We start from the raw sequence: 14,342 nt of genomic DNA, 5'->3' as shown, positions 1-14,342 counted from the left end.
TGTAACAGTATTGCTATGTCTTCTCCCTTAAAACTGCAAAAATTCAATCTGCGTAAAACTTTATTATATATCAAAATTGTACTTAATCGGTTTGTCAATAATTTAGTAACAGATTTCCTGATATTATCTAGTAATACTATGGGACGCATGTTGGCCAAAATATAATCAAATTTTTGCGGGTTTGGAATCGGATAAATAAGTGACTGTTTCCACTGGTCTGGTACAACTTCTATTTTCAAGGACAAATTAATGATCTTTAATATGATGGAGTTGAATTTGTTTGAAATGTATTTGATTATAGTATATCTAATACCTGAAGTAAGGTTGCTTGTCTAAACCTCTTCAAAATCCTACGATTAGTTTCGTCAAAATTTTACTATAGATTTATTATAGTTTTGGCAGAGTTTTGGCAGTTTCGGCATTTATAATAAGTTTCGGCAGTTTCGCCTTTCTCCAAAGTTTCGCCAGTTTTTTAATATAACTTTAATATAGTTTTGGCAGAATTTCGCTTTTCGGCGAAATGCCATCTTGCCTAAACCCCTAGGTTTCGGCAAGCAACCTTAGCCTGAAGGACCTGGCACTGAGTTTATGTTCACCTGTTCAAGTGTTTGCTGCCATTCTTCTAACATTATCTCATCCATTAAATTAGCTATACATTCAGTAAATTTACCTTTTGGCCTATATATATTGTTCCAGAAAATGTCTTGCTCTATCGATTTAGTATTGTGTTTTTGTAAAATTCCTGCAAAAGTATCTTTTGTATAGGTTCTAATTGTATTAGGATCAAGCGCTAGTTTAACACTTTCATTCTCGTTGGATATTACTGCTCAATCAATAATAATGTGCTCCTTAACAACATCTTGTGTGGAAAGTAGCCATTTAGGAATATCTGAGTATATAATGTTGCAACGTTTTTCTATGCTATTTTGGATCTTGCTTAAACGTTGTACTTGTAAATAATTTTTGTCTATTTTAACTCTTTTTTTAACTACATCTTTAACAATATTAATCCATGTGTCACTAAAAAGGCTGTGTGTAGGAATAATAATTTCCTTATACTTATCTATGAATTTATTGTATTTTTTCCTTTTATAATCATCATTATATTTATTAAATCTGTTCAGCCAATAATCTATTCAATAGGCATCTTTGGCGGCAATAAAATCCTGATCTTTACAGATTTTTCTAATTAAACTTCCCAATTTAGTAGTATGTCGCATAGTTTTATCTGCAAATGTTAACTTATGTCTTGTATTGCGGCTTCCTGGATATTTAACTATTTTTATGGAAAGTTCTATATTTATCGCTATAGATATAGCACTTATAATATTATCCCAAAGTTCATTAAATCTACATTTTATTTTTTCTCCATCAGCGTTCTTTTCGTCACCTAATTGTATTTCATAATTAACTTCCTCTATTAGTTGTTGAAAGTCCTATGCTTCTATTTTCCTATCTAATGTTTCAATAAAATTTTCTCATTGCATATTGGTTATTTTACTGATATCCACTATACGTTTATCTTGATGTAAATCTGGATCCTGTAATTGATCTGGGATACAATGCCAGAAATTATTCCTAATAAATCCTGATATATTTAGCGTTGTTGATATAATACTATGGTGACTGTTTGTGACCATCTGTAATGAGTGCACCAAAAATTCTACTGAAATCACATTGGGTTCATGTATGATCCAGATTTAATCAATCCTTGATTTTGAGATAGGAGCTGATCTATTTTTGTTTTTATTCCATTTCTCATGTGTGAATAACTCTGCATCTGGATAGAGAACTCGGCACACATCATAGAGACCTAACTGCGATAATTGTATTAAAAATTGAGATCCTGGTTGTTCAGTGCTGGCGATCGATCTATTTTATTATTAATTGTGTCATTGAAATCGCCTAATACAACATGCAGTACTATGGTGTTATGAACTGATCGGTTATGTCCCTTCATAGCCATTTTCAATTCATCGATCAAACTTTTTCTCATGTCTTGATCGTTAGGAGCAGCGTATATTGACCATACCCATATTTCTCTCTGTACAAACAAGAATTTAGCTATTATGATATATAAAGATATGCACACTACTGAGTAATAATGCTTCATCCATCTGTTATGGATCACAAGTGCTGTTCCTGATTCTTTAGTTTTTTGATCATGTTCACTGAAGATTATCGAATAGACTTTTGACTTAATGTCCTGGTTTATATAATATTCCTGTTAATAGTCTATATTAGTTTCTGATATAGCAATAATATCGATGCTATTTTCATTAATGAATTCCAATAAGTTATGAAGTTTCTGTATAGACAGGACACTAGTAATCTCATCTATATTGTGTGCTGCAATGTTCAACTCTAAAAACATTGAATCTTTCATTTCTTGTTTATTCAAATTCTCCTTAACAAATCTTAGTTTTTGTCTTGCTAAGAATACATTAATACTTTCTTCACTTGTCAATGAATTAACTACTTCTTCTATGTTGTCTTGATTCTTTTAAAAATCCCTCCTTTCAACCATTAGTTCATTTGTTTCTAGATGTATATTTTTTTTTTCTGCTTCACCACCTGCTTTGTATCCTTTTTGTTATTGTTGTGACCATTCGTCACTTGCGTGCTGTGTTGAGGACGCGTTGTTGTCTTGATTACTCTTGTGAAAATTGTCCAGAGCTTGGCATTTTTCCCTTCCTTCCATTATTACTACATGTGTAACTTCATTTATCATCTTATGTAACCTTCACTTTTGTTTTTTGCTTAGACCGGCTAAAGAAAAAACTTCAATTATAAATAAATTTAATATTAATTTTTAATCTGAAAGAATATCTTTCCAGTTTATTTAACCATTAAAACTATAACAATACAATTATCATATATTAAAATTTTAAGTATTATTATAGTATTATTATTATATACAATTTTAAGTAATTGACAAAAATGAAAGAACTACTATTTTATTTAAGTAATATATATATTTTCTGAAATTTACAAGTTTTTATTATATAAATATATTTTAAATTATGATAAAATCTACTTTTTTAAACTTATAACATATTAAAAAAAAATTTTTATATCATAAATTTATATTATAATATTCATTATTTTAAATAAACATGTAATATTTAACATTAATGAGCATCATCAATGAAATTTTTATCATAATATGCAGTATTTAATAATGAAAATTCAATATTTATCAAATAGTACTAAACATATCTACTAATGGTAGAATTAAGAATTTGGATCACATGATGTTTAATTAGCTGAGTGTGACGTTTCAAACTGTTTCCAAATAAAAAAAAATCAAATATTATATTAAAAATAATAATTCTTTCAAAATTTCTATTATAATATTTGCTTTTTCAACCTGAAAATAATGAATACACCCTAAAAAAATAAAGAAAAAATATTATAGTTAGTTTATTAAAAAAAAAGAAAAAAAAATCATAATATTTAATAAAAAAAAAAACTAAAAAATAATAAATTATTTAAAAATAAATACAAATAAATTTTAACTAAATATTTTATTAATTCATAATTTAATTTGTTACAATTTATTAAAACTATTAATTATGATTTTTTAAAGATTTCTATTGAGTAATGTATTTTTTTTGCTATAAAATGTTAAAAAAACTTTCAAATAATAAAAAAGAAAGCTATTACTTGTATATAAAGTAGAAAAACTACTCTATATACTTTTAAAGCTATTCAGCTTATTTAATTTAAAAAACTGATTAAAAACTAATGAAAAAACTAATAGAGAGTTTGTGAAAGAAAAATATTTTTATCATTATAAATAAATTAAATTTATATTACACAACCTTGATTTGATTTGTGAAACATAATTTTATATTTTGAGTTGTAGTAACTCGTAAATTTTGTAAAATATCCTAATTTTATTAATTCTGAAAATCGGCCTATATGGTAAATAAATTTATATGATGTTTTTAAAAATAAATTTTTATATTAGCCTCTATTTATTATTACGTTATATACATCAGAAAATTTGTTTAGGCGTAATTTAGTGTAATATTTCAGAGGTGGTGTAAAATTTCGAAATATTACACTAAAAACGTAATATTACAAAGTTTACGCTTTTAAATTTGAATAATTATAGTAATTTAAGAATATCTTGCTATCTACTGATCCAATCAAGATGATCTATAGCTCATTGGAATCAGCTTATCAAGACGAATCGAATAGTAGTAAAATTGCATTTCTACAGTTAATAGAACGCTCTATAGTATACAATAAAGTTTTAAATTAATAGGAAGTCATCTATCGAACGTAGAGATATGATTTTATTACCATTCGATTCAGTTTGATGAGCTGATTCCAATAAGCTATAGCCTATAGATCATCTTGATTAGATCAGTAGATAGCGAGATATTCTTAAATTACTATAATTATTCAAATTTAAAAGCGTAAACTTTTGTAATATTACGTTTTTAGTGTAATATTTTGAAATTTTATAATATTACACTAAATTACGCTTAAACAAATTTCCTGATGTAGGTTATAATTGGCCACAATGGGACCATGCCATAAGTTAATTAAAAAAGTTACAACTTGACAAAAACAATCACACATCTGGCAAATCCATTCAACTACAATTAGTCAACTCACACAAAAAAGTTGTAAACCAAGATGATGATTCTAAAGATAGTCTAACAGCTTTCGCTCCTCTTTTTCCAGCTATTAGCAAAAATAACTATATGACATCTGTGGCTCATTTTTGTTAATCCTTAAAAAGTACCTCAACTTGAAAAAAAACTTCAATATTATGCTTCTATTAATTTAACAAAAAAAGGTCACTATTCAGAATTTGATAAAACTTTAGAAATATATGGAGTTAGGTATGTTAAAAAAAATATAATTGAAAATGTCATTAATCAAGAAAATCTAAATCTTCAAATTAGGGCAACTTAGGAAGAAAAGGAGAGAATTGATGTATTATTAAATGAATTTTAGATTCTAATAATTATAATAGAAAAAATCGTAAAGTTGATAATAGAATTGACTCTCTATATAAATTGGTAGAAAACCTAATAAAAATATTTGAAATAAGTAATTATATAGAATACAAGGTTTTTAAAAATAATTCACCATCATGATTAAGGTTGCTTGCTGAAACCTAGGAGTTTAGGCAAGATGGCGTTTCGCCGAAAAGTGAAATTCTGCCGAAACTATATTAAAGTTATATTAAAAAACTGGCGAAACTTTGGAGAAAGGCGAAACTGCCGAAACTTATTATAAATGCCAAAACTGCCAAAACTCTGCCAAAACTATAATAAATCTATAGTAAAATTTTGATGAAACTAATCGTAGGATTTTGAAGAGGTTTAGACAAGCAACCTTAATCATGATTAATTCAAAAAAAATTGGAAAAGTTAAATAATGCTTATAATAAAGGATTAAAAAGAATAAAGGAAGTTTATTGTCAAGAAGTTATTAAACTGAACAAATAAATACAAAAGAAAGATAACATTTAAAAGTAGTTAAAACAGATATAAAATTGATAAATAAATCAATAGTATCTTTACAAAAAAGAAAAGTACTTGAGGGAAATAATGAAAGCACAGCATCTGGTTCAGTACCAATTAATGAAAATTTTCAACAATTAAATGATATAGATCTTGCTCCTAAACGTAAAATAATAGTTATAATAAATGAAGAAAAAAAAATATTAAAACTTTATTGCTTAAAGAAACAATGCCAACCAAAGAAGAATTTAGCAATATTTTAGTTAATTTACCTTCTACATACATAGGATATTCAAAGAGTTAAATGCTATTATTTAAATAACAAAAAAAAAATCAAATATTTTTAAAAATAAATTTACTAAAATTGACTCTTCTCTTGTAATATAAATTTAAAAATTTGACTTTACACAAAAGTTCTTGTATAAACCACTTTTTATATTTTAAGTTCAAAAAAAATACATTTTGCTTTATTTAATAATGTAAAGAATAGGCTTCTAAAGTTTCAAACTTAGAAGGATCTTAAAAAAAATAACTTAAAAATTCAAAATTTTATGACTTATACATTTTTTTTAAATGATGAACATATTAAAAAAAAATTACATGATATAGCACATGATTAGAGAATTAATTTTATTTATTAAATTATTATACTAATGTAATTGTTTATCAACTTGTAATAAAATCAAAGTCTTCTCTTTTATGTTATACAAAATTTTTTTACTAATAAATTCATGTAACGTGAATTTATCTAATGATTGTTAATAAATGGTTACTAATAACTATTCTTTTTTTTTTTATAAGTTCAAGTAGATTTCTGAATTCTGAAAAACAGAAAAACTAAAATTTTTAAGTAAATACAAATCTTAATTTTATTTTTTTTACTTTTTTTAATGTTAATAAATGATTACTAATAACTATTCTTTTTTTTATTTTTTTAGGTTTGAGTAGACTTCTGAATTTCAAAAAATAGAAAAACTAAAATTCATAAGTAAATACAAATTTTAGTTTTAGTTTTTATTTTTTAATATTAATAAGCAGTTTTTACTAACTTTTTTTTCTTTTTTTTTATAGGTGAATTTCTGAAGAATAAAAAAAGAAGATCAAGATTTATAAATATATATAAATTTTAATATTTGAAATAGATTAGTAAGTTTCAAAATTTCATTTTACTTCAAAATTTTTTTTTAATTTCTTTTCTTTTTTTTTGCAGGTATTAAGGAAGCCTTGCCAAAACTATTTTTTCAAAATTTTAGTTTAATCAAAATTCAATCTAAAACTATTTTTTATAATAAACTTAATTGCCTAAACTGTTTTTATGTTTTTTCAAAACTAATTATAGTTTAGAAAAGTTTCAGATTTACCAATTTTTTCATTAAAATTAAAGTTTTTGAGTTTCAAATTTTTGAATTTTATTGTTAAATGAGTTTCGAGCAGGTATATTTTTTGGGTAAATAATGATATTTTACAGATTCCTTTTAGATATAATGAAATTGTGGATTATTATGTGTAATTTAATTTCAAATTAGTAATATTTATTTATAATTTAAATAAATACTAATAATAATACTGTATAATTATAAAGTATTTAAGTACAGTCAACTCCCTCTATAGTCACTTCCGTTATAGTTACATTCTACTATATAGTTACACCAGTTGAATGTTCAAAATACTTTATTATTAAAATCTATCCTATATAGTCATAATCTATCTATAGTCACTATCACACCTATCCTCAAAAATCTTATATTAAAAAAAACCGTTTATAATCACAGTTATATAAAGAATATATTAAATAACTTGACATCTAATAATCGTACAATGATGTACCATAGCTTGTTAGAATTGTCTCACTAAGGCGAATCGAATGGTGGTAGTTTTATCCTTTTATTTTACTAGTGTTTATGGCCAAGCCTCTCTCTACCTCTTTTTGAGGTATCCTTAGACTAGTATCCTATCATCTTCATGAGTAACATTATACTGAGTACTTAATTTCTCAGGTTAACAGCACCACTTTTTGAAGATATCCCCATTGTGCCACTTTTAAAGCTGATCTGAAGTTAGGAATACACTACCTACTCATTCTATACCCATTGCATGATACTGGTACTCAATTTATTTTACTACCTTTGGAGAGTACTTACTTTAATGGAGGACTTTTGACAGGTAACATCAACCATCTAGTACCCTTCCATACCACAATTTTAGGTACGAGGTCTCACTCAAAGGTCATTACAACCTGCGATTATCCAGCACCAATAGTACAGTTGTTTACCCCAAGTGATATATTTTGTAGTGACTACTCAAACAGGAAGTAGCAGGCATCTGTCCAGGATCACGCCTTATAGTGGGTATCAATCATCAGGGATTACCAACCAGGACTCAAAAAATGGGAAATCGAACCTTATAATCATGCTACCTGTTCTGTGCACAAATATCTTGGTTAGTCTAAGACCTAACAGAAGGTCAAACTACCACCAAGACATTGCATTTCAACTTTACCATCTAGGATGAGTGGATGACCATCTAGCTATTACTGACCTTAAGTGGTATCGTGGAGTGACTACCTGAACAGGAAGTCCCCCTAAGGTATAGTAGTGACCTCAAGGACAGGACTGCGTACATGTTAATGGCCTCATAGAGAACATTAGAAGAACACCATAACCTTAGTTGAAATGTGCAGCCTAACCATACATACTAATTCACCATAAAACAATCCAATTACACTAATCCCTGTACCTTCACGCTATTAGTTGTAGCGTTTGCAGTAAAATTCGTTTTATTTTTGTGATCGGCAGAATTGAACCTGTGACCTTATTTTACTTAGGCTATATGAGGAAGTACCACTTTAACGACTGCACTAAGGTTATCAGCCCTTGGTTTTATCCTTTTACTGTGCAAACAGTCTTATGACTTTATCTTTTATTCATATTTAACTTCAAAAATTTAAAGATCGAACAATATTACAAAAATAAGAAAATAAACTAATAAAAAAATAAAAAGAATAGCTTCACGACTCACACAAGTAAAGAAATCTAAACTAAAATAAAATTAAAGAAAGAAAAACTAAACTATTACAAAGTCGCATATCCTAACTTTACCTGAAGGCCAGTGTGAGTCAACTATCCAACATCCAAAAATCCAGTCTGTTACTAGAAAGAGACTCTAAGAGCTTAAACTGTTAAGCGGCGTAGAAAATCCAAGTGCAAGATCTAAGATTCACCCCAGATTATAGAAGAGGATATCCAAGAAATCCAGGAATTCTGAAAAACTGTCGCCAAAGAAGAATTATGATGATGAGAAGAAATGGTAGAAAAGGAAACGGTAAAAGAGTTACGTGATGTTCACTAGCAGAGTTAGCCAAATTTATTTTTAACCAAAGTTTTATGTGTAAATTCTGTTTGACATAAAATGTAAAATTTTGTAATTCAATAGGATAAATTCATCAATCATCATAGCGCTGTATGTAAATTTCTGATACAGAATGAATGAATGATAAAATTAATATTCATAAAATACAAAAGAAGAGAATTAGAGGAGCTTTAAAATAAGCATAAAGAAAGGTAATAAGGAAGAAAATTGGGTAAAAGTAATTAATAAGAAGCCAGTGCAATTAGCACAATAAAAATGCAGAATAGACAAAATTAGCAGGTAATTTTCACGGTGTTTAAAAATCAGAAGGAGCAGGATAAATATGTGAATCAAACCAAGATGCGCAAATATCTATTAACAATAAAGTATCATAAAGTTTGACACGGCCAAGTTTGAAGGAAAAGCATGTATTACTATTTCAAAGATGTAAAAAAGTCGAAGAGAAGGTTGATCTGATAATAACAGATTAGATAGCTTTACAGAGATGTTTCCATGATACTGAAGAGGTGTTGTGCTTGAAAATTATTAACCAAAGGAAATTATAAGAAAGTACATAAAAGGAAGCACTATTCGAAAGTATTCTTCAGACTATATCAACAATGAAACAATTAAAGCCAAAAGCTTTAAAATCTTTATGATTGATAATAATAGGGCAGTTCAAACTGATAAAGGAACCAGAATTGGGTTTGTCAGTTATAAAGTGGCATATAACTATAGAGGAGGGATTTAAAACCACTTTTTAGATAAAACTTATGAAGCGAGAGGATACAGACGCAATAGAGAAGTGGTGGGAGCGGAGCGTTCTTCCAAACAGAAGGAAATATCAAGGTGCGAGAAGATTAAATTATGTATACTCAGGATAATTGAGTAATCAGTAGTAGATATAGTCAAATTGTAGAAGGAAGGTGAAATGACAACAGCACGTTCCTTAGTAGCCATCCACATTGAAGAGTTTAAGAAATCAGGATGAACAACATGCTGTAAAATTTGAATCAGCCCGAGAGGAGAACTTCATGACAATGTTGACAGACAAGTTGTTTCTTCGTAGGATGAGATATGGATTCATGAGCAGAATATGTGATAAGAGTTCAAGTTGTAAGCAAGCCATTATCGTATTTAAGAACATCATAGAAAGCATAAGATTTGTGGTAAAAAGTTTCTAGGCGTTGAAAAGTCACAGTTTTATAAAAACCATCATTTTGTCTTTCAGATATACACTTACAAGGTAAGGTGAAAGGAGAAGAAGATGGGAAAGGTGGAGTTTAGATAAGTTTCTTGTCATAAATATGACAAGCATGACAAAAACGGAACATAATATAAGTAGCTGGAGTCTTGCAATGTGGGCAACTAAAATAAAAGCTAAGGTAAAAGTAAGATTGCTGATATTGAAATTAAATAAAAGTATGAGTTCGTCTATTATTTTGATGAGAGGACGATCAATGAGCAAGAGAAGTTACTCGTTGTATAAGCAAAAGTTGACGTAACCTATTAAAATATTTGTGCTGAGTACGAAAAGAAATACGATTCTAACGGTAAAAGAAAAAGGTTAAAAATTTTGATAAAATAAATTTAAAATTAGGTGAAGGTCAGTCTAATATAAATTAAAACGGATCAACAGTTGAAAGAAGAGGAGAATTGGTATGAATTGTATAACAATTATTCAAATCAGAAGTAGGATCTAAAAGGAAGTAACAATTGCCTCGTTGAATAAAATATAAGCGATTAGATCTAACATTTTGAGTAGGTTGTATCTATCCATTCAGAACAGTATGCAACGTGAAAGTGTAAGAAGATCACTATACATTATCATAACAGAGGGCTGAAGCAGAAGCTGGAGGTAAGGAAGCTACAGGTATATAATTCAGAGAAGAGACTGGAGGAAGAGCAGGACTGGGAAAACTTATAATAAAGGTCACCGGACAATAGTAAAATGATGGTTTTGCCCAAATTAATAAAAATTTTTCTTAAGTAATTAAACTAAAAATCTAACAAATCATACAGAAATGTCTGAAAAATAAAATGAATCATAAATTATTCTTTTAATATCAATATTAACTGAGATCATTAAATTTTCCGAAAAAAATTTTATAATAACGCGAACCACTTTTTAAAAAATTTACTAATTATGCGAACCACCTTTTTGTGTTACACAGAATATATAAAAATCTAAATTGAGTGTATAAATCATGCATTTAACTCTAAACTTAAACAGATAAGTTTAATCCACACATTTTGGCTTCATTAAAAATTGTATATATAAAAAATTCAATGGATTTTACTAGTGTGCCGGGTACTACAGTGACCTCCATTATAGGTTTTCCCGGTCCTGGAAGAGCGCTAATATCACTATCAGCAGTGTCAAACGTCACTGAAATATGAGGAGTAATTATAGAAGAATCAGAAAAAATTTTTTGAAATAAATCAACAGATCGGAGAGGACGTGACAAGAGTCAAACTGATGTACGTTGTAGCCATAGATACTGAAGTAATCGTATAATATGGAGGAATAATATGGAATAAAAGATCAAACGATAGAAAGTCACATGATTGGATGAAATTAACCGGAAAGGATAAACTTTTAGGAGAAGGAATGATCTACATGATGTAATGTTTATTAAATGATTAACGGAGAACCAATAGATCAAGTGGGGAGTTGATCGATGTGGCTTAGCAACAAGTTTATCAAGTTCAACAATAGGAACAATTAGGAGGAGTAATCATAAGCCACAAATGATAAATCATATAAAAAGGAAGGATAGCGAATTAAAGGAACAAAAAAAATAGGAACATGTAAAATATTGATGAACTGCAGCCGCAGTAGAAGAATAGCTGACGAGACGCAGTAGAAAAGATAGCACAGCCACAAAAGATGGATCTTTATGATATAATATTTGAAAGATTATTTTATTTTAAAGAAAAGATAGCACAGCCACAAAAGATGGATCTTTACGATATAATATTTGAAAGATTATTTTATTTTAAAGAAAAGATAGCACAGCCACAAAAGATGGATCTTTACGATATAATATTTGAAAGATTATTTCATTTTAAAGAAAAGATAGCACAGCCACAAAAGATGGATTATATCTTTACGACATAATATGCGAAAGATTATTTTAAAGAAAAGATAGCATATTAAAATAGTATAACATATTAGAAAAGATAACATATAAAATAGCATATAAGATAGCGCATAAAAGATAACATATAAAATATTAGAAAGAAATAAGAAGTAGGAAAAGAAAGAATAAGAAAGTTGGTTTAAATAGGAGCGGGATGGGAGGTGAATTCCACAGTCGTCAGATACGATGTAAAACTTTAAGTAAATTAGTTAATTGTGAATTTTATGAAGAATAAATAAAATACCCTTTATATGAAAATTAATTGTTTCGATTGTTTTTGTTACTATTTTCTTATGATGAAAAAGTAATTTTGTTTAATTAATTGTTAGTAAAGCGTAATGTTATTTTAAAGGTAATAGGTTCGCCCTAAACTTTACTGTAATGTTCGCTTAATTAATTTTAATTGGACAAATTCATGGTGAATTTAATGTCATAACAAGAATTATGAAATGAATAAAATATAAACTTTTGTAAAGAGAACTATCGTATTTTGAAAGAAGATAATGGATGAAATATCGTGGCGAGAGCTATCGCAATTTGAAAGTTAAGTAGTAATAAAACTAAACCAAGCAAGAATGTTAATGTTTCGCTGAGAGCACATATAACAGAAGCAGGGAACCTTGTTTACCGCCGGGTGGCAGACGGGGGTGACAACGTATTGTAGAAGAGGACAAGACCAAACGTGTAAAAAATAAATTCTTTTTAAATTTCTGTGCACATTTGAAAGATGCAGGGAAATCATAGAAAAGACGTCAGTATTTACAAAGAAATTTAGGAGTGCGCCAAATATAGCAACTGAAAAATGATTGGTACGTTGTAAAGAAGGGATGCATAAATCTAAGATAACATTAGGATTAGCCTCATGGTTAGAAGTCCAAACAGTTAATGGAAGAGGAGATGGATCATTATTTACTGAATCATCATATGATGGATGATCGTTAGCAGAGAGAATTGTGATATCATTTTTTGAATTTGCAGTAAACGAAAGAAAGTCTAAACGTAAGTATAGAAGGCATTTTTGTTCAAAAAGAGAGTCGTCTAGTTGGTGGAGAGGGCCAAAAGCCAAGTAAACACATGATTTAGCGGAAGAGCTATCAGAAAGAGAGTTGAAATGGGCTAATAAAGTTTTTTGTTTGAGAATACACTTAGCGCAGAGGTCCTCAACCTCGTGAAGTTTAAAAAAAACTTCTTCCCAACTCAAGGTTGAGAAGTCGTAGGAAGAGGTCATCGGCCTGAGCAAGAGAAAAAAAAGAGAAGAAATAATTATAGGTATAAACAATATATGGATATATCAAAATTTCTTTTGTAACAATATTGTTATAAGAGTAACGGGAGAGAGTTGTTTTAGTTTTTAATTTTATCCTTTTACTGTTATGCAAATGGTCTTTATGACGTTTTTTATTTATTTTTATAGAAATATACAAATCAAAAAGAAATATAAATTCAAAAAAAAAAACAAATAAAGAAATAAAGAATAATCTCATAGTACAAAACAAAACGAAGGTTAAAGCTCTAAAAAAAACTATAAACAATCATTAATAAAGGCACTACATCCTCCAGATTAATATAAAATCACTGTGAGGTGACTAAATAGTTTCTTATAAAAAGAAACTGAAACTAACAAAACCAATAAAAGGTAATAAAAGCAAAAGCTACAAAAAGGTTAGAAAAACCAGAAAAATATTACCTACAGAAAATTCTTAACGAAGAAAAGCAAAAAGAAAATAAAATAGTTGTAAATAAAGCAAAATAATAAAGAAGGGAGAATTATAAAATAAAACTATAGATCATATAGAAGGGGATGGCAAACTAAGAAATACCACACGCCTTAAATAATTACACAACTACAAATCAAACAAATGACCCAAACAAACAAAATTAAAAAAAAAAAGTAATCTAACCAGGCCAAGAAGGAAATAGGTTAATAAACCTATTAATCGAACAAAAAAAGGTCAGTTTAAGAAGACTATCCATAATTCTTAAGTGAAGCCGAAACCAAAGAAAACAGGTGAGAAATATCCAACTGATAAATATCATGACAGGAAGAAGAGAGGAACGATAAATTTTCCATTTATAATGACGTTGTCACCCCCGTCTGCCACCCGGCGGTAAACAAGCTTCCCTGCTTTAACGTATATTCGTTCTCCACGAAACATTAATATTCTTGCTTGGTTTAGTTTTATTACTACTTAACTTTCAAATTGCGATAGCTCTCGCCACGATATTTCATCCTTTCTCTTCTTTCAAATTTACGATAGTTCTCTTTACGAAAGTTTATATTTTATTCATTTCATAATTCTTGCTATGACATTAAATTCACCATGAATTTATCCAATTAAAATTAATTAAGCGAACATTACAATAA

General features: G+C 28.3%; 2 protein-coding genes across 2 annotated transcripts; one reads left to right on the top strand and one right to left on the bottom strand.

Moving 5' to 3' along the window:
- Positions 1-11,724: 11,724 nt before the first annotated feature.
- On the top strand, positions 11,725-11,955 carry OCT59_027769 (uncharacterized protein; the record flags this gene model as incomplete). Its single annotated transcript, XM_066137218.1, has 1 exon — positions 11,725-11,955. The coding sequence occupies one exon, from the start codon at positions 11,725-11,727 to the stop codon at positions 11,953-11,955; it is 231 nt and encodes a 76-aa protein (XP_065993628.1).
- A 566-nt stretch (positions 11,956-12,521) lies between these two features.
- OCT59_027768 (uncharacterized protein) lies at positions 12,522-13,205 on the bottom strand (the record flags this gene model as incomplete). Its single annotated transcript, XM_066137217.1, has 1 exon — positions 12,522-13,205. One exon carries the CDS (start codon positions 13,203-13,205, stop codon positions 12,522-12,524), a length of 684 nt encoding a protein of 227 aa, XP_065993627.1.
- Positions 13,206-14,342: the final 1,137 nt, after the last annotated feature.

Source organism: Rhizophagus irregularis, chromosome 7, assembly GCF_026210795.1.
Source record: "Rhizophagus irregularis chromosome 7, complete sequence".
Taxonomy (NCBI): Eukaryota; Fungi; Glomeromycota; class Glomeromycetes; order Glomerales; family Glomeraceae; genus Rhizophagus; species Rhizophagus irregularis.
The sequence above is the reverse complement of the archived record's forward strand: the minus strand, read 5'-3'. Positions and strand labels throughout refer to the sequence as shown.